We start from the raw sequence: 27,554 nt of genomic DNA on the forward strand, positions 1-27,554 counted from the left end.
ATATTTTCTGTATTTCTCCCCAGCCTGGTTGAGACTGTACGGAATGTGCTCTCCAGAGCAGAGTCTCCCACCTGTGTCTGAACTCCTGAGGAGGGGCTGAGCTTGAGGACCAAAGAGCAAGAAGCAGATGTGGTGACCATTACACCAGCACCTGCACTATATTCCGTGCCACTAAGCCAGACAGAAGCCTTGGCCCCCGGCACTTCCATGCTCCCTTAGATTTCGGCACAGACAGAAGCTCCCCAGCGGTTTTGCAGCTTTCTAAACACTGCAATTTTTGTTGCCACCACAAGAGGAGGCAGATACCACCGCAGCTGGATCTTCTGCCTGGCTGCAGGTCACGGTGAGCCGTGGGTGGCTGCATGCATCCACCTGTGGCACTGCCTGTGGAACTGGAGGAAGCTTCAGCTTCATCTCCAGCTCCAGCTCCAGCTTCATCTCCAGCTCCAGCTCTGGAGCAAAAGGGAGAGAGGGCGTTTCACCCTCCCTGGTTCAAACTCACCCCTTCTTCTGAGATCGCATGGCCACTTATCAAAGGGGAAGGGAACGACCCACAGAGCCGCTAAGCTGATGACAACATTTTAGTGTCCTCATGTGTCTGGAGCAGCTGTCAGTCTGGAGGTGACTTCTCCTACAGCATCCACCACTCCAAACACTTCCCTTGAACACTGGAATGCTTTCCTTGGGGAACAGGAGCAAGTGCAGCGTTGTTGATCGGATTCTACATCACATTAGGTGAGTTTGAATTGTGCTCAGATCTCTCAGATCTTTGACTTTGAATCTCATTTTTCTTCCTTTAAGAGGAAAATAACAATAAGTAGAGGCAGCGTTGCGGAGAAGTCACTCATAAGGATTGATTGATGATGAGCCAATACCTTTAAAGTGGAGTGGAAGGCTGAATGAATATAGGATGAGAAGAGAAGCGTTGGTTTGTTATTCTTTCAGAACAACTTTTGAGCTACAGCAAAATCAACTGGGAGAACTCAAAGCTAATGTGGAAGGCACTTGCCATTCCCTAGAGGAAACGTTGTAAAATTACTTTATATCCCAAAGGAGTGGGAAAAACAAGACGTAAAGAGTATAAAACCTAACTGGAGTGTGATTGCCTAATATCATAAGGATATAAGGAATAACAAGGAGGTTATGAAAAATGGTGAGGAGAACTAGCCATTAAAGAAGGCTTTGATTGATGCTCGCAATATGCTTGATGATGCTCGCAATATGCGTGATGATGCTTGCAAGAACAGATAAACCCATCAAGTTGTGGGTCAGAATCTCTGAGCTTTGTTGTAAGTCGTGAGCTGGTGGGGCTGGGAGCACGGAATTTTGCCTGGAGAAAATATGGATTGGTGAAAGAACTGTAAGACAGAGCTCAAGAAAACAGGGCGATGATAACAGGAGTGTTGAAAGGGAATTATTGGGCTGGAGGGAAATTATTGGTAGAATCTGACCTTGGACCTGGCCTTGGAATTGTTATTAATGGCCAAAACATTGGGTACTGTCACTATAGAGGAGGACCGGGATATTACAGGATCCCTGCATGGCCTCAAAGATCAACACAGGAGAAAGGGGATGATATCCTCATGCCTGGCAAAAAGACCTGGAGGAAGCTGCTGCTGTTGTTAGGCAGGGCACATTCCAGAAGGAGAGCTCTGAACATCCATGGATAGCAGACAAATGGCAGTGAACAAATCTAGGCCGGGATTTAGAACAGTCCCTTCCCATCCTATGCTTTATGTGCTCAAGCTTCTGGGCTGACTTCAAGGAAGTCTTCTCATAAATTACATGAGGGCATTGCTAGCTATTGATTGCACAAGCTGCTCTGATGGGGCTTTCACTGATGTCAGAGCCCCTAGAAAATGACCGGCTCTTCCCTAGGGAATTTCCTTCCCATACCTAGAAAAGTCACCACAAGTATATCAGGCCCATGAGAGCAAGAAGCAAAGATTTTGAGCTCCTGAAGTAAAAAGTCCATCTCCAGGGAGTTTGTGGTTGACTGAAAGCAGGTCTGAAGTCCTCAACCAAGCTGACCCATAAGCAAGGGGAGGGAATTTTGCCCAAGCAAGGACTCTAAGACTGTGTCCGGACTGCATTGCTCTCTTGGAGAACACAAACACATCAGAAGGTGTCCCAAAAAAAATGCATGTAAGAGGGAAGACTCTGTTGGAAACAACCAGAAAATCAGAGAAGGAGTTGACCACTCCTATGGAAGCCACATCTCCGGTGAGTCCTGTGAACGTGGCAGATACGTAACAGCTGAGAAGGCAACTGGACTTTGTAGGGACGAGTATAAAAAACCCCTGCAGATCGAAGGGTTGAGCCTCCCCAACAATTTCAGCACAGCACAGTGGGCAGCTACTGTCTGTTTACAACCGAGGCGCGTTAATGTTTGAGATTTCAGGTTGAACTGATCTCCAATTCCCATCTCATGTTCTCTTTGTGTCACAGAGAAGCAAACCCACAAAGCTACTGTCTCCTGTGGCAGCACCCTGGTTCCACCCCACCCTCCCCCTTTTCCCCAGGGCACTCTCCCACGGGTCCAGGATGCTCCTGGGCTTTTGAGACACCCCCCCCAGTCACTCTCCTGGGGCTCTCAGGGACCTCCTGGGACATCAGGGTGCTGGAGGACCCCAGGACAAGCTGATATCTCTGGGTCATTGGGCTCCAGGGTGGGTGCTTGGGGTGGTGATAGGGCTCCAGGACCCCTCCAGAATCACGGGGGTCCCCAGGACCAGCTGATGTTCCTCGGTCACCGAGCTCCCCAGGGTTACTGGGGTGTTGGGGTGCTGATAGGGCTCCAGGACCCCTCTAGGATCACGGGGGTCCCCAGGACCAGCTGATGTCTCTGGGTCATCGGGCTCCCCGGGGTGTCGGGGTGCTGCTAGGGCTCCAGGACCCCCCCAGCACCACGGGGTCTCCAGGACAGGAGGGGTTCCCATGCGGGTGCCGGGTCTCCCCCAGGACCTGGGCACCCCACAAGCCCCAGCCCCGATCCCCCCAAGGCTCCCCCCGGCCTGCGGGCAGCCCCAGCTCCCCGCTTCACCCCGGGGGTGCCCCGGGCCCGTACGCCCCCACGCCGGCGGCAGGCCCGTCGCCGCGGCCGCCCGGCGGGGGCGGGTGTTGCGGGGGGGCGGGTGTTCCGGGGGGGCGGGCCGGGGCGGGGCGGGCCGGCGGAAGCGGGCGGTGGCGGCGATGGCGCTGCGGGGCGGGCGGCGGGCGGCGATGCCGGGGTAGCGGCGGGCGGCCATGGCGCGGGGAGCCGGCCCGCTGCGGCTGCTCCTGCTGCTCCTGCTGCAGCTCCTGGCGCTTCCCGCCGGCCGCGGCAACCGCACCGGGCCCGGTGAGTGCCGCACGGGATGGGGGGGGCTCGGGGGCAGTTGGGGATGCTCCGCGGCGGTGCCCGGGGGCAGCTTGGGGGTGCCCGGGGGCAGTTTGGCAATGCCCGGGGTCAGTTTTGGGGGTGCCCGGCAGCAGTTAGGTGATGCCCGGGATGCCCGAGGGCAGTTTGGGGATCCCCAGCGGCAGTTTGCGGGTACCCCGGGAGCAGTTTGGGGGTCTCCGGCTGCAGTTTGGGGGTCCCCGGCTGCAGTTTGGCAATGCCCGGGGGCAGTTTGGGGGTGCACGGCAGCAGTTAGGTGATGTCCGGGGTGTCCGGGGGCAGTTTGAGCGTCTCCAGCTGCAGTTTGGGGGTGCCCGGGGGCAGTTTGGCAGTGCCCAAGGGCAGTTTAGGCGTCTCCGGCAGCAGTTACATGGTGCCCACGGTCCCCGGCTGCAGTTTGGGGGTGCCCGGGGGCAGTTTGGGGGTCTCCAGCTGCAATTTCAGGGTGCCCGGCGGCAGTTTGGCAATGCTCGGGGCAGTTGGGGATGCTCCGCGGGGATGCCTGGGGGCAGTTTGGGAGTGCCTAGAGGGCTCAGGGGGCAGTTTGGGGGTGTCCGGCAGTGGTTTGTCAATGCTCGGGGGACAGTTTAGTGATGGTCGGGAGCAGTTTGGTGATGCTTGGGGGGCTCAGGGGCGGTTTGGGGGTGTCCAGTGGCAGTTTGGGGGTCCCCAGCTGCAGTTTGTCAATGCCCAGGGGCAGTTTGACGGTGCCCAGGGTGCCCAGCGGCAGTTTGAGGGTGCCCAGCGGCAGTTTGGCGATGCTCGGGGGGCAGTTTAGCAATGCTTGGGGGCAGTTTGGCAATGCCCGGGGGGCTCAAAGGCAGTTTGGCAATGTCTGGTGGCAGTTTGACGATGCCCAGGGTCAGTTTGAGGGTGTCCAACGGCAGTTTGGCTATGCACGGGGGGCTCGGAAGGCAGTTTAGTGATGCTCGGGAGCAGTTTGGCGATGCTTGCGGGGCTCGGGGGCAGTTGGGGATGCTCTGCGGGTGTGCCTGGTGGCAGTTTGGGGGTGCCTGGTGGCAGTTTGGCGATGCTCGGGGGCAGTTTGGCAATGCTCAGGGTGCCCAGTGGCAGTTTGGGGGTGCCTGGCGGCCGTTGGGTGATGCTCAGGGGAGACCAGGGCTGCGACAGAAGGGTGAGCCAGAGCTGGGGGGCTTCGCTGCCTGCCCCAGGAGCCGGTGGGATCCCGGGGGGCAGAGGTGCCGGTGGGAAACCAACCCGGTTATGTTAAACGAGTGGGGGCTTGTTTGCTGCACAACCCCTGGAGCTGGTCTGAGTCCCGCAGCTCCTGCCAGGGATGGCTTTGAGGTGGCTTTGTGATTTCCCGAGTGGTTTGGGGGCCCTGTGGACCATCTCCGGTGGAGCAGCGCTGGTGTCAGGCACTGCAGAGCAGTGAGAGGTCAGGCCCAGACCCAGAGGGGTTTCTGCTGGATTTGTGGTGGTGGTTGTTTTGGTTTTGCTTTGTTTTCAGGTTACTTTCCTTCCAGTGCACTGAGGCAGCTGGGCAGGAGCAGGGGTTTCAGCAGAGCAGGGGCACTTTTTGTGGTGGTATTGGGGGTCTGGGGTCCCTGGGGACTGTGCCTCCCCCTCCGGAGGGTCACCCAGCAAGTGTGGTGGTGGGAAGGGCTGGGGAGGTGACATTGTTTGCCTCCTTCACCCCGTCACAGAGGTAGGCTCGTCCTGGCGGTGGCTATCCGCTGTTGATGGTGGTTATCACTTCCTCATAGTCTGCAATGCGTGGAGGCTGCTCGGGGGGAGCCGGAGGGGGTAGATGGCCTTTTACCCCAGGCCCACCCTCCTCTGGCATCCTGCTGGGGGGGTTCCCAGCCCTGGAGAGCTGCCCTGCGCTGGAGGTGTGGTGGTTGGGTTCTCTCTGCGCTGGCCCGCCAGCTGGGGGAATGCCTCTGTAGGGTTAGGTCTGGGAGCTGGTGAGGATCAGCATCTCCCCAGAGGAGCAAGGAGTCCGCTTTCTGGAACATCTAAAGATGGATTTTTGACCCGGGCTAAAGGAATAGGGTTTCTGATACGTTATAAATGGCCAAACATCCTTCCACATCATCTTTAGAGTCAGGCTGATCCACTGTCCATATAGCTTTACGCAACATCTGCTTTGAAATGAGGGCTTCATCCTTTTGATGGGAAGCCCTGAAACCAGCAGTCAAGTTATCATTTCCTAAAACTACCATGAGATCATCTTTGGATAAACACATCCGAGCTCTTGCAGGTGGCTCTTTATTCTGAAATTCAAATAACCCGTCTCCTCTCTGCATCTGTGATTCTACCGCGTTTTGTTCCTTGTCTTAAAAAACACTTGGGTTTTTTTCCGTAAAATGTTTGAAATCCACTTAGGTGAAATCTGTATGGGAGAGGATGGAAACAACATCCGTGTGACAGCTCCCTTGCTCAGTTTAGAGGGTGGTTTGACATCACGGGAGAGCCGAGGGGACCTCCCAGGTGTTGCCGTGCTGGTGCGGAGCATACTGGATGGACGGGGACAGCCACGCAGAGAGCGCAGCGAATACTCGAGCACTCTCTCTCGATGCAAATGGGCTGCCAGAGCACACGCCTCGCCTGCGGTGACCTGTCTTTCTGGCTTTTCTCTGTTGATATTCAGTTTATCTGCTCGTGATATTTCCTTGTCAGCCCTGGGAGCCGGCCTGCCCGTTCCCTGGGTGCAGCGTGGCCAGCTGGCGCCTCAAGAAGCTGTTTGTCAGCGGACTTTGCCTGCACCGGTGTCTCGTTGGTACAGCCACAGCTGGTGCTAAGCTGGTGGCAGGTCGGCCTGCCTGCCCTCGACTTGTTACTGCGCTTCGGCTCGCTCCAGGTCATTGACCGGTCCTTAATAAAGAGTACTGCTGGTTGCTTGAGTCTTTAATTTTGCAGCCTGCCTGCCCTCTCCTCCCCCAAAACCACACAAATCGTGCTTCAGCTTCGTGAGAACGTGCTGGAAGGGTGGTGACCGTGGCCGTTGGCCATGCGGAGCCTGACAGATGGTGGGGTTGCAGCAGCTTATGTCAAGGCAGAAGGGCTTTTCCCCATGCAGGTTGTCTGAGGGGACCTGTTGCCTTGAGCAGGACCAACTCTAATCATATTTTATGTCTGTGTCTGCCTTTGTCCTGAGCCCAATCATAGAATGGTTTGTGTTGGAAGGGACCTTAAAGACCATTCAATGCCACCCCCTGCCCTGGGCAGGGACACCTCCCACCACACCAGGTTGCTCCAAGCCCTGTCCAACCTGCCCTTGAACACCTCCAGGGATGGGGCAGCCACAGCTTCTCTGGGCAACCTGGGCCAGGGGCTCACTGCCCTCACAGCCAAGAATTTCTTCCACGTATCTCACCTAAATCTCCCCTCTTCCAGTCTGAAGCCATTACCCCTTGTCCTATCACTACATGCCCTTGTAAAAAGTCCCTCCCCAGCTTTCTTGTAGCCCCTTTTGGGTACTGGAAAGCCATGGACTTCCAGAAATAGACACACTGTGTGCATGCGGAGTCAGCTGGGGATATAGGCGCTGCCGATTAAAGATTGCTCCCTTCTGTAGCTCCTGTGTGTGAAACGTAACTGGGCTCACAGGGGCTCGCAGCCAGCTCTTGTCTGTGGTAGCCCACGCGCTGCGCTGGTGTGGCAGCCGGGGAGCCTTTGCTTGAAAAGCCCCTTTTGTGGTCTCTGCTCCTTGCTGGCCCGGAGAGCAGCGTAGCCCCGGCGTGGGGACTGCAGCGGTACGGCTCTGCCTGGGTTCTGGGGACCTCTGGCTGTCCTGCTGCATGCCCTCCTGGCCGCGTGCACTGGGGTGCTGCTCCCTCGGCCGGACCCCGTGGGCGTGCGGCTGGGGCAGCCCCCGCGGCGAAGCCAGGCGGCCACGCTCTTCCTCCTCGAGCGAGTCCCCCGGTTGGCCTGCACGGCCGGTATTTCTCGCTTTCCTGTTTCCTCCTTTCCCTGTTGGGTTTGCAGGGTGCCTGGAGGCTTTGGCTTGGTAATTTGCCAGGGAATTAAAGCCATGATTAACCTTCCTGTCTCTTTGCAGCGCCGTGGGTGCAGGCCTGTGTGTGTCCCGCTTTGGGGCACGGATCGTAGTTTCTGCTAGGATTAGGTTCCTCTTGGCACGAAGTACATCCATCCCAAGGCTCTGGTCCTGCCCCAGGACTGTTTTCCTCTTTCTTTGGCAACTTTCTTAAGCTCAGTTGGGTCCTCTGTGTTTCCACACCACACGCCCCTGCCCAGCGTTGGAAGAAGGCGAGTTAAACCGCACTTGCTGCTTTATTCTCTGATGGAAATGAGGAATCTCTGTCCAAAAGGCGCCACGGTTTCTCCCCACTCCAGGGAATCCCAGAGTAGAAGGAAGCAGAGATGTGAAGACCCCTTCTTCTACCCCTTGCTGAGTGTTATGAACTTGTTTTCGGGTGGGCAGCATGACCTTGGCTCTGCTGTCTCCGTGCAGTTTCGTCCCATTCCCAACCCTGGCGTGACATTTCTTTTCCAGCCCCAAGTTGCAGTCTGGCTGGTTTCTTACTGACAAAACATTAATACATGATTTTACAGGTGAAATTGTCAGCAGGCTGGGGAGGGGGTCTGTAGGCGTAGCTGGGCAGAGGGATGGATGGAAGGTCTAGCTAGTCCTGATGGCACTTTGACTGAATAGCCATTGTCCTCTTGCACCACCTTTCAGCCTACCCTAGGGCTGTTCTCGCTATCCCAGTAGTCTTTCTTCCAGGCAGGAAAATCATTAGACCTTGGAAGGTACATCTGAAAGCAGAGTTAGGTTTGCAGCACACGGTCCAGAAAGCAAACAGCACCCTGGGCTGCATCCCCAGCAGCATGGGCAGCAGGGCGAGGGGGGGGATTCTCCCCCTCTGCTCCGCTCTGTGAGACCCCCCTGCAGTGCTGCCTCCAGCTCTGGGGCACCAACAGCAGAAGGACACGGAGCTGTTGGAGCGGGGCCAGAGGAGGCCCCGGAGATGCTGGGAGGGCTGGAGCCCCTCTGCTGTGAGGACAGGCCGAGAGAGCTGGGGGGGTTCAGCCTGGAGAAGAGAAGGCTCTGGGGAGACCTTGGAGCCCCTTCCAGTCCCTAAAGGGGCTCCAGGAAAGCTGGGGAGGGACTCTGGATCAGGGAGGGGAGCCATGGGACGAGGGGGAACGGTTTTACACTGCAAGAGGGGAGATTGAGATGAGATCTGAGGGAGAAATTCTTGGCTGTGAGGGTGGTGAGCCCCTGTCCCAGATTGCCCAGAGAAGCTGTGGCTGCCCCATCCCTGGAGGTGTTCAAGGCCAGGTTGGAGGGGGCTTGGAGCAACCTGGTCTGGTGGGAGGTGTCCCACGAGATAGTCTTTAAGGTCCCTTCCAACCCAAACCATCCTACGATTCTATGATTTTCATCGTGTTGTGTATCACAGGAAGTAGTGTGTTGTGCAGTACGTGTGTCCTGAGCTGGGTAAGACCGATAAATCAGCCCAGGTGCTCAGCAGAGACAGACAAGGGCACAGCTCTTGCCTGGTGGCACCGTAAACTGCTGCTGGAGCCCAGAGCACCCCTGCGCTACCTGCTGCCATCTGCTCTGCACTGTTTGCCCCGGGGTTTGCTGCTGCCTGCTCCATCGCCTTTCCTTGTGCCGTCAACTTTTCCTCCTGACCTTTTCCTCCTCCTCCTCCTCAGTGTCTCTGGTGATCTGTCGTCTTCAGAGCACATCTTGCAGAGCGTGGTTAAGGCATCTTTTAGTGCTCTGTGGCTTCAGGTGAGGGGTTTGTAGCAGGCTGCGGGCAGTTCTGGCTGGAGGAACAACATGGACCACCACTTTTCTAACAGGACTGGGATGAGAAGTCAGGGACACACAGGGCTCCTCTCCAACAACCTTAGAACTGCTGTGAGCTTCTGTGGGTGTAGCCCTGCAGCCTGCCCCCAGCAGCCCCCCCAGCAACCGCTGTGCCCTCTGCCTTTCAGACTCCCTCTATGTCTCCGAGTACTTCTCCCAGAGCGCACAGAAGCTCTCCTTCTACAGCTGGTATGGGAACGCCAAGCTCTTCCACTTCCGTGTGCCAGAAGACACTGTGCTGCTTCGCTGGCTCCTGCAAGCGTCCCGGGGGAAAGGACCTGAGTGCACCAACATGGAGATCACAGTGTACGTATGTCCCTTTGTCCGTGCTTGCCCACGTGGTCTTCCTGTCCTTCTGTCCGTGTTGCTCATGGCCGGGGTGGGTTGTTTGTAGGAGGCTGGGCATCTGTTCCCCAGTTGCAGCAGCCATAGTTTCTTATTAGCCCTAAATCTGTGTTTAAACCAGTAGGAGCATTTTGTGTCCACGTTACCAGTGGATCTGGGGCTGTCTAGCAGACGTGGTGTCTAAGAGACACCTTAGAAACACTGGAGAGAGCTTCACAGTGAGACTGGTGTTGCTGCTCGTGAGCAAAGGTGTTCCTGGACCTTTCTGTGGCTGGCAGGCTCCTGCGCGTGGTACCAAAGGATGTGGCAGGACCACAAGGGGCTTGAGAGGACCCAAACCAATTGGAGACAGACAAATTCCTCAGTGCAGAGGAAATGAAGAGACTGGGAACACTTTGTGAAGGGTGCGGGCCTTGTGCGGAGCAGAGATAGCAGAGGAATGCAGACGCAGGAGCCTGAGAAGATGGCAAACTCAATGCCAGTGAAAGAAATGCTGCTTGAAACAGTACTGGAGTTCTTGAAGGATTTGAGGTTAAAAACTTGCAAGACTTTGAGCTGTATCTTGGGAGGGTCCCAAGTTTCCTGGCCAAGTTGTGCCCATGGAGACACGTGGGTCTCTGGCATCCACTCCATGGAAGTCTCGGGAGAGGCGTGCGCTTCCCTGGTCTGTCCTGGGCGCAGACCGGTGCTTTGAGTTGCTCCTGAGCAGCCTGGCACAGATGATCTTCCTACTTCCTGCTTCCTAGAAAGGTTTCCAATAGTTTGGGGATGTGCAGGACACGGCAGCAGCTAAATGATACCCTAAGAAGTGAAGACCAGCCCAGCTAAACGCAAGCAGGTTAATAACACATCACCTGTCACGTTTGTTTGCTGGACCTGCGACCTCCATTGTTCTATCGCAATGCTCTAGCAGTCCAAAAGCAAGCAAATTAAATGCCAAATTGGTTGCCCAAGTAAACATCCCATGTATTACTTAACTGCCTGCTTTTCTGGTAATTCAAACATTGGGCCGCTTATCTGGAAAGCGGATGCTGGTGTACTGAGGTTGGTCACATGGGCCCCCCTTGGTGAGCATCTTCTTCGTCTCTCTGCCCACCCTCCTTAAAAGGGGAAATAGGGAAGATGCAGATCTTGGCTAGAAAATGAAAGCTCTTCTCTGACGGTTTGGCCTATATGGGGCATTGGCTGATGGTTAGAAAAAAGGAGTAGTCTGGCAGCTGGGGCTTAACCTTGGTAAGTGTGGAAATTTGCTTTCAGGCTTGATGAAAAAGTGTAAATCCTTACCTTAATAAGCAGCCAAGTTAAACCAATCTCTCAAGAAATTCCGGATAAAGCCAATAGCACCCAGTCCTCACCCGATGAAAATGATGGCTCTTGTGGTCCACTTGAAAATGTGAGGTTTTTTCTGGCCAACCTGGGTGTCCCCTGGTGAGTTTGTATCCCAATTTCTTTTGCCAGTGTCTTTACATCCCTCAGTTTATTCGCATTCTGGTTTCTCTCGCAGGCACTTTCGCTATGGAGCCCCTCCCGTAATTAATCCGCTGGGCACTGATTTTCCTGCAAATGCGACCGTCCGTCCTTCCTATAGCATAAGCATCACTCTGAGCAGCGCTGTGCAAAACACCACCTTTGTGAACGTCACCACCCCTGCTGCCGGAGACTGGTTCATCGCTGCCCATCTCCCTGAGGCTGCGGGCAGGATCGAAGTGAAGGTGAGGGTCCTGGAGAGGGTCTCGGCCGTTGTACTCTGCCCAGTTTGTCTCGCCACAGCTGACCCATCTGCTCTCTCCCCTCCTGCAGGGTTTCTCCACTCCGTGCCCCTATATGTTCCAGGCAGATATGTTTGTGCTCAGACTCGCTGATATGCCTGTTCTGGAGCCTGGTGTTGCCATGCCACAAACCGTCGTCTCGCCTGCTAAGGCGCTGCATGTCAAGTGAGTGAGAGCAGGGGGCAGAAAGACCTGGGGCTTTGTGGGGGTGGGATTTCCCACAGGTGCTCCTTGGGGGAAGCCACGGGTGTTCCCTGTGGGGCTGGAGCTTGGGGGTCTCTGAGCCTGTTTGCCGAGCTCCCTGCAGCAGTGCTAGGGTTTGCACAGGGAGCACACGAATGCCTTTATCCAACACTTCCCAGGTGGTCTTAGAAGTTCAACTGCAGGAATTTTAGTTCTTTGAGATGTTTTGTTTGGTTTGGGTTCGTTTGGGTTGGAATGGACCTTAAAGACCATCCAGTGCCACCCCCTGCCCTGGGCAGGGACACCTCCCACCACACCAGGTTGCTCCAAGCCCCCTCCAACCTGACCTTGGAAACCTCCAGGGATGGGACAGACACAGCTTCTCTGGGCAACCTGCGCCACGGGCTCACCACCCTCACAGCCAAGAATTTCTTCCAAATACCCAATCTAAATCTCCCCTCTTCCAGTTGAAAACCATTCCCACTCATCCTATGGCTGCCCTCCCTGATCCAGAGTCCCTCCTCAGCTTTCCTGGAGCCCCTTTAGGGACTGGAAGAGGCTCTGAGGTCTCCCCGGAGCCTTCTCTTCTCCAGGCTGAACCCCCCCAACTCTCTCGGCCTGTCCTCACAGCAGAGGGTCTCCAGCCCTCCCAGCATCTCCAGGGCCTCCTCTGGCCCCGCTCCAACAGGTCCATGTCCTTCTTGTGCTGAAGAAGAGGTTTCCCTTAGGAAGGATTGTCATAACACCAACCAGGGTGATCTAGTTCTTGCCCCAAAGCCCCAGAGACCGCAGTGGGTCGTGACTGGCTTGTGTTGAGAGTTCAAGCTCTGCAAACTGCTCATCCTTCCTCCTGCAGGGTCTTTGTTCCCAAGCACACCGCAGTGATGTGGCTTGAGCTGCGGAACTGCGTGTCAAGCGAGCAAAAAGCGTGCGCCGTGCGGGTAGTGCTGGGCTCCATCACGCTGCCCCAGTCCTTCCAGAGGATCATCACCTGCGTGGGGAAGGTAAACTGCAGCCTGGCCTTGGATTCGCCTCCCTGGGAGAAGTGGCTGCAGATCATGGTGGAGAGTCTCGGCGCTGCCAATGCCAGCGTGTCTGTGGAGATGCTGGCTTCTTTCAGAGGTGGGCTTCCACTTTCTCCAGTCCTATGGGAAGGACCAGAGAGAACTTTGTGTCTACTGTGTCTCTCTTGGGCCTTTGGGTGGCTGGCTGTAGTGGCCGGCATTCCCCAGCACGCTGGTTGCCTGGGCGTAAACTTGAGGGCTGAGATCTAGTTGTTGCTTTGGGGTCAAAAGTGAAGGCTCCAGCGTTCCCTCAAGAGGGATACTCCCTGTACCTGCCTGTTTTGGAAATGCCTGAAAAGTTCGGCAATGGTATTTTCCAAAGGCTGGTTGGGAAGCAGCGGCTGGCTTAAAATCTGATGGGGAAAATAGTTTTGGGTAGATGCCCCAGACTGTAATGATACGTTGACTATTGATGGACTATAAGTAGGCTACAGACAGGAAACCATCTCACAGAGGTTTACTTGGGGTAATATCTTGGGTTGTAGTGAGGAGATGTCACCATTTCAGGTGACACCTTGAGACCCAGGAGGTCACGAGGTCCTTGTGACTACGATAGGCACCTTTGCATCCTCTTATTACGTGACCATAATCTCTATTTAACTCTTGGAAGCTCACCAACTAGGTACATTTTAAAGTTTTTCTCCTGCTGGGGGTTCTGCTATCTCCTCCACAAAGCAGAGCCTCATCCCTTGTCCTGGAGGGTGTTAGAGGGGAGCAGTAGAGTCTCTGGGGGGGATGGACAGGCTCCACCAGTAGGACTCCCAAGCGTCGCATTCAGCTCCATCTGCCGTGACGTGATGGCTTGTGCCTGTAGCTACGTTGGGTTGGCTTTTTCTTCTGCTCAGCCTTGTCTGCTCGTGTCTGGGGAACTGGTAGAGACTTTTATGCAGCCTGTGGTTATGGGGCAGCTCAGTGCTGTGCTCTGCCACTGCCTGGTGAGTACTCCCTGGGTATGTTGATGTGTTATGATGCTGTGTGTTCTCTTCTTCTGCTCCCTCTCCCCTTCCCAGCAGCTCCAGGGTGCTTCCACCCGCTGTACCGCTGTCTGCCTTCCGTCAGCGTCCCAAATTGTGGATGCTGATGCTAGAGTTCCCCCTGCTTTTCAGGGGCTGTAGCCAATGCTGCAGTGCATGAACCAGCTGAAATACCCCCAGTTTGTGCTGTCACTTGAAGGTCTGGAGCTGCCGGGGGCCCTGCCTGGGTGAGGTGCTCGTCCTGGCTGTGCTGATTCCTCTCCTTTTTTTTTTTTTTTTTTTTTTTTTTTGCTTTACAGCTTGCAGACCAGGCAGTACCAGTTCATTCCTTAACTTCGGCAGCCTAAACCAGAGCCAAACTGGTCCAAGACCGGGTAGCGCAGGAGCAGCAGGGAGCCCCACTCTGTCTACGGGAGAGACTTCACACAATGCATCCGACCAGAGGAGCTTCTGTCTGCAGAACCAGCCCGTCGTCCGTGAGGACCTGGATGTGGTGTCTGTGCGCTACAGGCTCTTGAATGGTCCCAGCGTGCCCGTGAACTCCCTCTCCCCGACCCTCCTCCTCCTCAACCTGAACACTGGCATGGACAGCGGGGGTTCCCTCGTGGTCAATCTCCTGCTCAACAAGGTGCGGAGGCTGATTGATGGGATTGTCTCCCCTCTGCGGGGCTTTGTCCTTGCTCCTGGGCTGGTTTGTCAGCAGACTCCAGGGATTGTAGGTACCGGTGGGACTATTTCTTATTCTTTTTGTTGTCACAAAACACTCTGAGCCTGTTTTAGCCGCTTCCAGCATGTCCCACCTGCCAGCTCCAATTCAAATGCCACAGCTTGCTGGCATGTGGTGGCAGTGACGCAGAGGAGACAAAATGGAAAGCAGCTGCGATGCCATCTTCTCCACGGGAGCCTGGCGCCTTGCCACCAGGAGAGGAGACCGAGCAGGGAAACCCAGGCATGTTCCTGCCCAAGTCGCTGATTCCCAGGCTCCCAGTGACACCCCGCAATCAGCCCTCTGAAATTCTGTGAAAATTCCTGAGGGCTGGAGCGGGGCTCAGCCCTGATGTCCTGCTGCCTCTGATTTCTGCCACCCTGCGCTCGTGCTGAAGCCATGTCTGGGTGTCCCTGAGCTTTGGGGCAGTCCCTCAGGAGGCTCTCTTGCCTTTCAGCCAGCATGTGACACGGTGGCAGTGCAGGGTGAGGTGAACACAGCTTTGCCCAGAAACAGCTGCTGAATTGATGGGTGACCTTGATCTGCAGGATTTATTATCACCTGCCGGTCCCGTATACCATGGGCAGAGTGGGAGATGAATTGTGTGTGTGTGGGGGTGACATCGGGGTGCTCTGACGTGGGACACTGCTCTTGTTTGCGCAGACGTCCGTGAGCCTGGCCAACGCCACCGTGGTAGCGTGTGTGAGTGCTGCTTCGCCGGTGCTGTCCCTCAATGCCACGCACAACTGCAGCACAGGTACGAGAGACGCCGGCACCCGCCGCCAGCTCAGCTGCACCGGCTCGGGGCTTTGCTTTTCCACCTCCTGAGCTGGTAACTGCCTCGGGACTTTGTGGGGTGTCCCAGGGAAGCTGGTTTTGGCACGAACCCTCCTGAGGTCTTCGTGCTGGCACGTGCCCAGAGTGCTGGGGTGCAGGTGCTGGTCTGGCACCGGGAGTTAGCCTCCACCAAAGGAAGGTCTGGTTACCAGCTGGGGCTCTTCCAGCCTTGTTGGCAGGGGGCTTGGGGGTGGTCGAGGCATCAGTGATGTGAAGAGAAGCTAAGCTGTGCCCTGGAGGACTAGCCAAGCAAACAGGCTGTTCCAGGTGCCCTGTGCTCTCTAGGCAGGTACTGAGAGCTGAGACGAAAGGAAAAACAAGGGTTTCAGGAGCAAGGGTCCTCTCCATCCTCCTGGTGCCTCCTGAGGATGGGAGCAAGGAGCCACAGGAGCATCTGATTCCTGTGCAGTCGGTCTCAGCCCGAGATCGCTGTGGGCCTTTCTCCCCTAGTCTTGGCACACCACAGCTCCCTCTTTTTCTTTAAGCTTTTTTCCAGGGCTACCCTCTGCGTGTGAGCACGTCCTCCCCGGAAGCGATGCTGATTGTGCTGTACCCGCAGACGGATGACTGGTTCCTCTCCCTGCAACTCATCTGCCCAAAGGGCCAGGGGTGAGTCTGGTGCCTCGTTCCGCCTTGGGGCCGGCTCAGAGCACTCTGCCTCCACATCCCGCCGCCCTTGGCTGGCATGAGCAACACCGAGCCCCCATCCTCACCGCCCTGCCGTGGGCTTCTCTCACCTGGTAGCAGCTGAACTGTGGCTGTGGAGGGGGAAGGAGGTGGGTGGCAATGCTGACTTTCTCGTGAGCACCCAAGCAGCTTGTCTGGTCCCGAGCTGGCACGTCTCGTGCGGACTGTGGATAGCAGAGCCTGCCTGGATGAGCTTCCCCTTCCCCAGGTGGATTTTGAGGTGATAAATTGGTTAACAAAAATGTTGCTGTTACTCCTTCAAGGGTTCTCTGAGGTGCAGGCAGCTGTGCCCATACTTCTGCGGTTTGCCTTCCTGCTGGTTCCTTGCGTAAGGGGCTGAGCACGTGCTATAAGACAGCACTGGCAATGCTGATCCTGGGTACCGGGGTCGGCTGTAGGGGTCTGGAGGGAGATGACTCCCTCCTGCACATCATTTTGGCAGTCCGAGTGGAGAGGGAGCCGACTCTGCTCCTAGCTCTTGGGAGGGATGGAGCAGATCCCAAAACAGCGGGGAGCCTGCATGCAGGAGCGTGGCCTGACCCTCAGGAGTAGAGTGGTCCCTGGCCACAGGGCTGCCCTGAGGGACTGGGGTACCAGCGCGACCTCCTGCTCTCCTTGCAGTGAATGTAACGCCGCAGAAGCCAAAGTGACCGTCTTCGCATACCTCACCCCCTGCTTCAATGACTGTGGGCCGTATGGACAGTGCAGCCTCCTGAGAAGACACGGCTACCTCTACGCCGGCTGCAGCTGCAAGGCTGGTGAGTGCCTTTTCCCGGGAAGCTTTGCCGTCCTTCCCAAGGGGAGGCCGTGTTTTTCAGTGGTGCTGTTTGGGCAGGGGAGCCTGGGGTGTGCCGCGGCTGCCAGGAGCAGCCAGGTGTCACAGCGCCTGTCCAACGAGCCCTCGGCACCCGTGGTGGCCTCTTCGGGAGCATCCTGACTTTCCTGAGGAGTGACAGGTTCTGGGAAGCACAGAGCAGCCCAGGGGAAATGGGGAATCCATCTGAGGGCAGCTTGGATTTTGGCTTCCAGCTTGGGGAGGTTCTGCTGAGCATCCCCAGAGAGATGAGGATGGTGGCAGGGCTGCCTGAAAACGCCCGCGTCAGAGCCTGTGCCTCTCGGGGAGGTTTGTTGTGTAGGGTCCTGGTACGGGACGCGACAAGAGCAGGCTGCCGTCCCTGTCTGTCCTTTGCCATGGTGCTCTGCCTGCTGCCAAGAGCCAGCACACAGGCCAGCCCTTAGACTCCGAGGTGGAACATCGGTGTCAGCTGCTAATTATGTTAATGGGATGAGAAGACTGGGCGGGAGTCGGTGGTGTAGGGAAGATGATAGCCTTGCCCTGCTTGGGTGGGTCCCTCTACCTGTTCTCAGCAGAAGGACGAGACAAAATGTGGTTCGCTGCTGCCTTGGGCCTGAGCCAGGACGTCCCTGCCGTCTGCTGCAGTGCTGACGGGGGGGCGAGGAGCGAGGTGGAGAGAGCAGCATCCTAATTTCCCCCAGGGTTGCCAGGTTCTGGGAAGCACAGAGCACCCCAAGGGAACCGGGGAATCAGGCTGAGGACAGCTTTCTGCTGAATCACTCGGAGCGAAATGCCCCATCTGCATATTCGTGACCCAGAAATTAACTGGAGAGAGCAGCCTCCCTGGGCTCTGCCTGGCAGGGAGCCGGCAGAAGGGGCAGAGCTGCTGGCTGGGTTTCTAGTGGCACTGGAATGGGATGGATGCTACTTTTAACTCCGTTTCTTGACCATGGAGTTGACCGTGTGCTTCCACATACCCAGGCTGCCCTGTGACTGACCTCCTTTCCCCAAAAGGGAGGGTGTGGGCATCCTAACCTTGAATTAAAATAATTTAAAATTGAAAAAAAAAAAGAAGCAGGTGAGTGTCTCAGCTCAGTCCTTGAGTCCTGGATACCTGACTGGTATCCAGTCAGCAGGCTGGCTTGTGCCCTGTGGAAATGGTCACTCCCTCTGTCCTGCGCAGAGCGAGACGTCACCGTGGGCTGAGGTGGTGGCTGCGCTCACCCTGGAGAAGAGGAGTTGGAGGGGGATCAAATTGAACCTGCCTACAGGGGCTCCAGGGACCCTGGAGCTGGGTTCTTCTGGGAGAGCAGAGGGAAAGGGCAAGAGGCTGCAGCAAGAAACTTTCCAGCTAAATTGAAGACAAATTTTCCCTCATCAAAGCTGTTCAGCTTTGCATAATATCCAGATCTCCATCCTTGGACATCTTCAAAACTCAGTTGGGCAAGGCCCAGAGCCACCTGAGCTGGCTTTTCAGTCTGTCCTGCTGTGATAGGAGGTAGGACAGGAGCCCAGAGGCTTCCTCAGTGCTGTGTATCATGCTCCACCCTGATTCCTGGAATCTCTAGGGATCTTGCACCCAGCTTACACCATCACCTGAAGCATCCGAGCCTTGAATCCTTGATGTACCACCAGCAAGTAGCACGTGCATTGAGTTACTCTAGGGATGAAAAGAACCAGCCTGGGCAGACCCCTGCTGTACATAGGATGGCCTCTGCTATGTGGGAACAACCTGGGGGATGTCCTCAGAGCAGACATGCGGCTCTGCTGGAGTTCCCCAAGAATTTCCACAGCAGAGCATGCGATGAGTAACGAGACCATCCTGAGAACAGGAGTGTGAGTGGCTGATGGAGCAAGGGAGAGGAGGCTCCGTGATAAGTCCAGGGGGGTATTGCTTCTTCTGAGGAGTCTCAGTCTCCTGCTGGGTGGTGCGAGAGGACAAGGCAGGGCATGTGAGATCCACACAAGCCTCTCTGCTCCACAGGTTGGGGCGGCTGGAGCTGCACGGACGTTACCAAGGCCCAGTCTGTCAGTGCGCAGAACCTGGCCACCCTCCTGCTCACTCTGAGCAACCTCATGTTCCTGCCAGCTATAGCGGTTGCTGTTTATCGCTACTACCTGGTGGAGGCCTCCGTCTACACCTACACCATGTTCTTCTCCACGGTAGGCATTGCCTTTTGTCAGGTGCCCTGCCAGCTCCCCCTGAGCATCAGGGATGCTGCATCGGGCTGAAGTCCTTGGTGGAGCAATCCATCCTGGAGCTCCACAAGGAGCTTCTAGGATCGTTGGACAAGCACCTCCATGGACATGTCCTGCCTCTTCAGAGCTTGGCAGGAGTGTCATTTTCACTGGGCTCCTCCACCCACATTGCGGGTGCTCGTATTTGGGGGTGGGACCCCAGGGAGCTGAGGTGGGGTTGGAGCATTGCGTGCTTGAAGGGTGCTGTCCTCGGAGCTCTCGGCTGCTGCTGGGAGGGTGCAGGTTGATGGCTGCTCTCACCTGCTTTCTGTAATGCCACAGCGCTTGGTGGAGCTTCCTGGAGGCGCTGCCATGGGCTGAGCCTTCTCCTGCCTCTCCTTCCCAGGAAGCCTTGTGGTGCTGCTGAATTCATTTTAGCCTTTGTTTTTGTCCCTGGCTCTAGTTCTACCACGCGTGTGACCAGCCAGGCGTCGCGGTGATGTGCATCATGAACTACGACACACTACAGTACTGTGACTTTTTGGGCTCTGTGGTGTCCATCTGGGTGACGATCCTGTGCATGTCCCGAGTGAAGAAGATCCTGAAATACGTGAGTGTCAGGTCACCCTGCGCGGCAGGGCCAGACCTGAGCCAGCCAAGCCGCGGGTGGCCATGCTGAGCCCTCTCATGGCTGTATTTTAATGACACAGCCCAGCCTGGTGACAAAGCCTGTTTGTCACCCACTGCCACCTTAATTTTTAAACCAGTGGGTTGTTTTGTCCCAGGAGTTTGGATCGTGAACCTGCATGCTTGTAGGGACTGGGCTTGAGGGACTGAGATTTGTGGGAAAGGTTTGTGGGTCCTCTGGTTTCTCCTTCTGAAGGTGTTGCTCCTGAGTCCCGCACGCACGCAGGGCTGGGTGGCCAGGAGGTGAGGTCCTCCCTGCCTCTGCCATGGCTGGCTGTGCTCTGGCAGCTGGCGAGCTGCTGATGATAGTGGTGGTGTCTCATTCCCAGGTCCTTTTCGTCTTGGGGACCCTGTTAATTGCCATGTCCCTGCAGCTGGACCGCAGAGGGGTGTGGAACATGATGGGTCCCTGCCTCTTTGCCCTCGTCATCATGATTGCAGCGTGGGTAAGTAAGGGCAGCCAGGCAGGACCTGCTGCCCTTTGCTCCCCTCCAGGGAATGACGGTGGCAGAGCAGACCCCAGATGCCAGCCGATCCACAGGCAGGGCTTGATCTCCTTGAAACACCCGGGTGGAGGGGGCGCAGGGCAAGGGATTCACATTCCACCCCTCCAATAGCTGAGAAATCCCCCAGTTACGGGTCTCAGCACAGTCCCGCTGCGGCAGCGCCAGTTGAGCACACGCCGGTGGCTGCAGTGTTGTCCCACAATGGCTGGCTGTTGCCCTTGCCCTGGGCAGGAGCTGTGGCATCACCTGCCTGCTGGTGCCACAGCTCTTGCACGCAAGAGATGGGCCCAAGAAGTGGGGAGGCTGAATTTCTCAGAGGCAGCAGGCACACCCTCTCGCTGGGAGGTTGGCAGAAGCTCCTGGGTCAGGCAAGGCTGGCTGTTTTATCCCTTCCTAAGCTTCTGCTTGGCTGCTTAACCCTTCTGTGCCCTCCAGGTCTACCACGGAGTGAAGCGCAGACACTGCTACCCCCCCTCGTGGAAGCGCTGGGTTTTCTACCTCCTCCCAGGGATCACCTTGGCTTTCATCGCCATCTCAGTATATGCATTCATGGAAACCAATGAGAACTACTACTACACCCACAGCATCTGGCACGTGCTGGTGGCTTCCAGTGTCGCTTTCCTGCTCCCTCCTCGGGACAAGCATAAGAAGCCCTGGGCCTGGTCGCAGAAGCTCACTTGTCGCTATCAGATCTGCCAGAACGACCGTGAGGAGCTCTATGCTGTGACCTGAACCGCTCGGCTCCCGGCGGCAGAGGCAGAGGGCTGGCGGGGCTGCTCTTTGCCTGGGCTGCCCGTCTCTCGCACGTCGGCAATCCCCTTAAACACGCTCATTCACTGGCCGGGAGAGCGCAGTACGGACCAGGTTTAAAGAGGATGATGACGTGCTTGTCTTGTGAAGGCAAGGTTGAGGCCACCTCTGCTTTTCTGCTGGGATGGGGCAGGCTTTTCATGGTTCTAGATCAAGGAATAGCCTGTCCCCCACTTTCCCCATGGCCCTGGGGGAAATCGCCACCCCTTCCTCCCCTCCTGCTGCATCCATCAGGCTTGGGCTTAGCCCATGCTGGGCTGGAGCCAGGGCTTCGGCTGCTGGGCTCCTCCCTGCACATCCCGTCCCAGCAGAGGGCTGTAGGACAGGGATTTCCCCTGCCACCCTGCAATCAGCATTGGAACCTAAAAGAAGACGGGGTTTCTTCTGACCCTGGGGGGGGTGGTGTGGGGTGTGTGCAAATGCTGCTGTGGTGCTGATGGGGAGGCAGGGAGCTGATCTCAGCGTGCCCTGAGCCCTTGGTCACCGTCTCCGCAGGGGCCCTGTGAAACGGGTGGTGCTGCTCTTACCTACTCCTGATTCTGGGGGGGCAAGAATGAGGCCAGGACTTGAGCCCTGGATTCAGGATCAGACTTGGCAGGAATGTGAAAAAAAAAAAAAAACCCACGTGGGAAGGTGCAAGAGGCATCAGCAGCATCTAGCCCCGAGCTGTGAAACCCACGGCAGTGCAGGGTTTAGTCTAAGTTTAACTTTAGCCCTTTGAGCTCATCTGGAAGGAGGCAGGCTGCTGCACTGTCCCCTTCCGCTCTCCATGTTCAGGTATTCACCGTCTTCCTCCCTTTTGTGGGTTGGATGTGTGCGTGGCTCTACCGGGGCAGCGTAGGGGGTCCAGGATGGTGTCCGAGCTGCCCGGCCCCTGCTCCTTCATCCTCCTGGATGTTGTGGGGTCACAGCCCCATCTGAGACCACCAGCGGTGTCCCACCCCAGCCAGGAGCATCGCTGTGGGCTCCTTTGCAGCGTCTGTCTCACCTTAGCCTTACCATAGGGCACGCAGGCATCGGAAAGCGAGGGCAGAAACTTGGCAACCAGGCAAGTTGTCTTCGCCCATCCTTATTCTGTAGATAAGGGCTCAAACGCATCGTTCCTTGCTGGTTTATTCCAGCTGTGGTCGGTCTGGTGTGGAGCCCCCCTCCACGGAGCCCCTCAGGAAAGAGCTCTCTATGAAGGATTTGCCTCCTAGTTTGTAGGAAACGGGTTTATTCCTTTGCTCAGAGAAGCGCCCAGCCTTCTGCTCAGCTCTGCACTTTATCCCTCCCCGGCCTCCGCAAGCTCCGACTCTTCCAGCGGACGCAGGATGAGCGAAGGGGGCTCGTGTGCGCCCAACCGCTGTCGTCCCCGTGTCCCCTGCGTCCCCCCCCGGCCCTTCAGCCGCCGCCGGCAGCGGGTGGCGCAGGGCCCTCGGCCCTTCCTCGGACTTTTATCACTTTTAGGCACTTTTTTCTCCCCCTTTCTCTCTCGGTTTGCACAGCGGCGTGGCAGGTCCTTCACGGCCGCGGCCCCCGGCCTTGGCCCCAGTGCTGCCATTACCCGAGAAAAGCAATAATTCCTCGCCCGCGAGGCGGGAGAAGCTTTGGGGCAAAAAATCCCCATAACGTGATTGTTTAATTTTGTGTTTGATCCTTGAAGTTCTGCTTTTGCCGCCCCGTCCCCCACCCCCCGTCCCCGCGACTGTTGGCCCTGGCACAAGGTTGTGTCAGGCCCCTGGGAGGGGTGTGGGGGTGTTAATTATTTTGGGTAAAATGGGTGAATTCTGGTGTCTGGGGGGAAAAAAAAATAATGTATGGGTTGTTGGGTTTTTTTCTTTGCTGTTAATACCTGTGATTATTTTATACGGTAAATTTTAAAGCTTACGGTTTTATAATTTAATAAAGGTAACGGTATTTGGGGGCAAACCCGGGGTGATGCCGTCGGTACTGGTGAGCAGCGAAACGCGGGCGCGGCGCGGCCCCTGCCGGCCGCCGTCCGTCCTCCCCCTCCGCGCCAGCCAATGGGAGGGTGGCTCCAGCCCCGCTTCCGGCTCCAGTGGCCGCTGGGAGCGGAAGTGGAAGCAGTCGGCGGCGGGCGGGCGATGCCGCTGCACCGGTATGCGCCGCGGCTCTGGCCCGCCCTGCGGCTGCGGGAGGGCATCTGTGCGCGGCTCCCGCAGCACTACCTGGCCTCCCTGCAGGACGACACGCCGCCCACCCCCGTGCACTGGCGGCCGCTCGGCGTGAGCTACAGGCGGAACCCGCGCACCGGACAGCGGGAGCGCGTACAGGACGTGCCGGTGCCTGTGTACCTGCCGCCCGCCGCCCACGAGGGGCTGTGGGGCGGCGAGGGATGGATCCGCGGTTTCCGATATGCGCGTAACGACAAGGTGAGCTTTTCCTTACCCCGTGACGGCGTCAGCGGGCCGGTGTGTCCCTGCGAGGGGGGCCCGGGCGCCGTTCTGGGCCGCCTACCCGGCCCTTGGTGCAGCCTCAGCCCGTTTCGGCGGGCGGCGGCGCTGTCCTCGGGCCCTGAGCGCCACCGGTCTGTGCCCAGCTCTCCACCAGGCTGCCCAAGACGTGGAAGCCGCAGCTCTTCGAGCGCCAGTTCTACAGCGAGATCCTGGACGCCACCCTCACCATCACCGTCACCATGCGCACCCTCGACCTCATCGATGAGGCCTATGGCTTTGACTTCTACATCCTCAAGGTCAGGCCCTGCACCCGGCGGCACAGACCCTGCAGGTCTGCACCCGCGCTGCCCTTGCTCAGCGGCTTGCAGCTGTCTGCTGCTGTCAGTGTATTAGTGCATGTTTAAACTTTCTAGCCTCTAATACCCCCTTGTTTGCAGCCATTGGTATTAAATTAGCTCCAGAACAAATCCAAGGGATCTTTCCCCTTTCATAATATGTGTCCTGAGAAGCTTCTACAGCGTGCGGATAAAGTGCCAGTGTTGTCTGTCTGCTGATAGACTTGCGTGTTCTCTCTTGGTGGAATTTAACATCAGACTTTATTTCTCCAGACTCCAAAAGCCGATATGTGCTCGAAGCTGGGGATGGATTTGAAGCGAACGATGCTGCTGCGACTTGCACGGCGGGATCCAAAACTGCATCCCAACGATCCAGCCAAAAGAGAGGCGATCTATAACAAGTACCAGGTGGGTGCCTGACGTGTAGTTCTTGTCCCTGTGTCTGTAGTCATATTTGATGGTTGTCCAGACTGATAATGCCCTAATCATCCTGTTGCAGTGCAAACCTATGTTAATACTTGTGTGTTTAGGGTTAAGGGTGCGGGCAGAGATCTGAACATCGTTCTGCAGGCTACTAATTGCTATACTGATCCTTTATGAAGATAAAAGCCTGTATTTTTGCTGTGAACGAGGTCAGTGAGGGTCTGCAGTAAGCACTGGTAGGAGCTGGTACTTGCCAACAGCAGTGAGAATTCGTACTGATGCTGCAGCGAGGAGTCCAAACTGCCTGTGTGCAGCTTAGTTTTGTGCAGCTGGTGATGGTTGCCGGCATAGAAACACCACCAGCATCCACAGTCTGTGGAGTTGCGCTGAGAAACAGCCCCAGAACTACACAAAGGGCAGGTACGGCAGCGGACACGGCTGATCAGAGCAAGCAGGACCCTTGCTAAGGGAAAAGGAGAGAAGGGAAGCGGACTTTCGTTGCCAGAAATGAGGCAATAGTGTTTTAAGGTTTGTCTGTAGTAACATTCCCGCTGGATCGCATCATTGTGTGAGTTGGATTTGCATCTTAGTCGTCTCGAAATGTACCACCTGCTCCTTCTTTTATCGCAGGAATTTGTGATCCCAGAAGAGGAGGCTGAATGGGTCGGCTTGAGTTTAGAAGAAGCAATAGAAAAACAGAGGCTCCTAGAAAAAAAGGTGAGTTCCTGAGGCAATGCTGAGCACCGAGGTGTCTTAGCTGCTTCAGGCTGCACGTCCAGCTGATCTGAGCAGCCTGAGTGCTCCTGAGCGATGGAAGTGGTGCTCCAAAGCTGCTGAGCAGCCACGTTTAACCTGGTTAAATTTGGGTGCCCAAAACCTGGGTCTGGGTTACAGTGCCTCGTAAACCAGATCCCCTGATGGGGGGAGAGCGATTTGGGGGGATGGCCCATAAGTCGTGGCCTGTTGTGTGAACATCTTTGCCTTTGGTTGCCATGTGCTACCCTTCTTGTGCTTTTGGGACACGTGGATATAAGCCCAGGGCTCACTCGGTGGGTGACCCTCTGTTGCTGCAGCTCGCTTGTTAGAAGCAGTGTGCAGAGGAGCGTGCCCCCAGAGAGCTGCTGGGGCAGAAGGGCATTGTCGCCTGGGAGGGGGACTCTTGGCGATGTTTCCCCCAGACCCGTTGGCTCCCGTTGTGGCTGCAGCAGGAGCAGAGGTGTCAGGAGCACTGACTGCATGAGGCGGTGCCGGGCCCCGAACCCTGTGGGGCTCCAGCTCCTTCAAGGGGTATGTTCTCCCTCCGTGCTTCAGTACAGTTCTGAATGAGGGAGAGAAGCATTTTTAGAAGGGAACCCTGGGTGCTACTGGTGGTTCCCATCTGCAGGTAGATGCGGGAAAGCTGATGAATGTCCCATGCAGGTCCCTGTCATGTTTGAGGCAGGGTTACAGAGCGGCGCAGCAGCTGTGTCTGGAGGAATAGCGTAGCAGGCTGCCTTGTTCGGACGCTGAAAAAAACCCAGTCACATCTTCCCCTGGCTTTAGTTGTTAGCACTCCCGCAGCACTGGCTCCCTGGGCTCACTTATTTCACCCCTTGCTGCTACTCAGCTTCACTCCATTTAAATGGTTTATTCTCTGCTTCGTTTCAGGACCCTGTCCCACTCTTTAAGGTGTACGCCGAAGAGCTCGTCAACCAATTGAAAGAACAGGCACTGCAGAAGCAGTAGAAGGAAAGAAACCTTTGGAGCAAAACCCCTGCTGCAGATCGAGCCGTGGGGGTCAGCGAGTCTTCTGTCTGAGCCAGGTTGTGTGGAAGAGGCCACAAGAAGAGGTTGCCCAGGAGCACGTTGCAGTTATCAAAGTCTAACGACCGCCTAAATTCATTGAGGAACCGTTCCTGTGGGCTGAGGAAAGAATTTCTGTCCTGTGGCCTCTGAAAGTGTTCTTGTAAGACTTAACGTGGTGGTTCTGCCTGTACAAATAGTTGGCTGCTGTTGAGAGCTTGATCACGGTATAAAATGAAATACGCGTTTTGGGAATATGAGTAAACTTTTCTCTGATACTCATTGCTCGTTAGTGTGTTATAGCAGGGACTGTGAGACGCGGTGGTGTAACTTAGATCAGTCCCCAGCCTCTGCAGCGGAGATTGTTGTGCCCCAAAAGCGCAACCTCAACGCCCTGCCTCAGGCGGTGCCTGCCGGCAGGTGGGGCTGAGCTCCTCGGCCACTGGCCGCACAGCTCACACCAACCCCTTGGGTTCTAGCACTGATTCTCTTTGAAGTCAGTGTTTTTAAAACCCTTTATTTTGTAAAAATGTAGTTGAAGTGAGTGTTTGAGCCTTGGCTCCTCTCTGGCAACAAGGCACTGAAAAGCACTTACCAGAATCACGTGCTGGTGAACAGCGCTGTGTAGCGCTGGTGTCGTCTCTGAGATTCGTGGTCCTGCGGTGGGTTTCTGGCTGGAGAAAAAGCAGCCTCTTCTCCCTCTCCCTTCAGCTCTGAGGCAGGGGACAAGCGCAGAGCTTGCAGGACGGACCTCGCGTGAGCCACATCTCTGGATTGTCACCCCAGGAAGAGACACACTCCCCCTCTCTAGCATATAAGTGTACAAGTCTCGGTTTCTGAGCCACAGGACCCATGGCAAGAGAGAAACTGGGCTGGTAGAGCAGTGCGTGGCTGGTCCCTTCTGCACTGGAATGAAGTAGGACTGCAGGGGAGCAGAAATTCCCAGTGCCTTAAAGATTTGGGAGAGAAGCGCTGTGGAGGTGGTTGCTGGGCAGGCGCAGAGCCTCTGCAGGGCTGTGCTGGGTGGCTGGGGATGAGAGAGGTAGTTGAGGGGAACGTGACCTAAACGGTGGCGTTTCCGGAAAACCAGACTTCTCTGCTGCTTTTTGGGCCTGGGAATGGGTTGGAGCCCTCGCGAGGGGTATTTGAGCCCCCAGGTCAGCGTGGTGCAGCTGCGCAGCCCCGGGCTGGTTGGTCAGAAGCTGCCAAACTGGGGCTGCGCTGTCTCTGCACGGGGGCAGGAGGCTCAGCACTGCAGGGGACGGGTTGGGTGGCAAAAGCCGGGATGTTTCCAGCCTGCCTGTATGCAGCTGCAGCAAGTCCAGGCTCTCAAGAGCAAACTGGCACAGAAGGCTGCATTTGCCTAATTAATGATTTTTGTAGCTAGGCCAGCACAATGACATTTGCCTATCCTCTCCTTCGTCTGTAACTGAGCTGAGTGGGAAGCTGCTGCCCAGCTCCTCGGGGACCCTGACACTCTGCCCTCGTTAGAGATAATTAGCTGGGACAAGCTCCTTGTTTGACAGCTCTGCTCATCATTAGGGCTAGCACAGCTCATGCATTTTAATGCGGCTCTGAGCAAAGCTCCAGACTGTGGCTCTGTCCCGGCCCCCCTCCCTCGCTTCGCTGGAACGTGCCGGTGCGGCTCTGGCCTCTCTGTCCCGGTGCGGCTGCGGCAGAGCGTGGCTGGCTCCTGCCCGTATTCCATCGCAGCCTTGTGCCCGTCCCCGAGTGCCTCACAGCTCCTCAGCGGTGAGGGGGCGGTTTGGGATCTGCTTCTCTGTGCTGTCGTAGGTATTAGTTATGTAAAATTATCTTCCAGTTGTGTGGTGCCGTGTCTTGCCCGTCCTTGAAGCTGACTCTGTTCATGGCGCATGCCCCGTCAGCA

The 27,554-nt window shown here is 56.5% G+C and overlaps 2 protein-coding genes across 3 annotated transcripts; both read left to right on the forward strand.

The window, feature by feature from the left end:
• Positions 1-379: 379 nt before the first annotated feature.
• PGAP6 (post-GPI attachment to proteins 6) lies at positions 380-22,638 on the forward strand. Of its 2 annotated transcripts, none has more exons than XM_054210855.1 (13): positions 380-735; positions 9,314-9,491; positions 11,035-11,242; positions 11,331-11,464; positions 12,339-12,604; positions 13,820-14,148; positions 14,890-14,983; positions 15,549-15,672; positions 16,372-16,508; positions 18,531-18,709; positions 19,188-19,334; positions 19,741-19,857; positions 20,353-22,638. In XM_054210855.1, exons 2-13 carry the CDS (start codon positions 9,478-9,480, stop codon positions 20,647-20,649), a joined length of 2,046 nt encoding a protein of 681 aa, XP_054066830.1. In that variant the 5' UTR covers positions 380-735; positions 9,314-9,477; the 3' UTR covers positions 20,650-22,638. The 2 variants fall into 2 exon arrangements, with proteins under 2 accessions (XP_054066830.1, XP_054066829.1); XM_054210854.1 differs by lacking the exon at positions 380-735 and adding an exon at positions 3,193-3,340.
• Positions 22,639-22,764: 126 nt separating this feature from the next.
• Positions 22,765-25,948, forward strand: MRPL28 (mitochondrial ribosomal protein L28). The gene is made up of 5 exons (XM_054210856.1): positions 22,765-23,102; positions 23,270-23,422; positions 23,735-23,869; positions 24,515-24,601; positions 25,532-25,948. Exons 1-5 carry the CDS (start codon positions 22,815-22,817, stop codon positions 25,607-25,609), a joined length of 741 nt encoding a protein of 246 aa, XP_054066831.1. The 5' UTR covers positions 22,765-22,814; the 3' UTR covers positions 25,610-25,948.
• The last annotated feature ends 1,606 nt before the right edge of the window (positions 25,949-27,554 follow it).

This window comes from Rissa tridactyla, chromosome 8 (genome assembly GCF_028500815.1).
Source record: "Rissa tridactyla isolate bRisTri1 chromosome 8, bRisTri1.patW.cur.20221130, whole genome shotgun sequence".
NCBI lineage: Eukaryota > Metazoa > Chordata > Aves > Charadriiformes > Laridae > Rissa > Rissa tridactyla.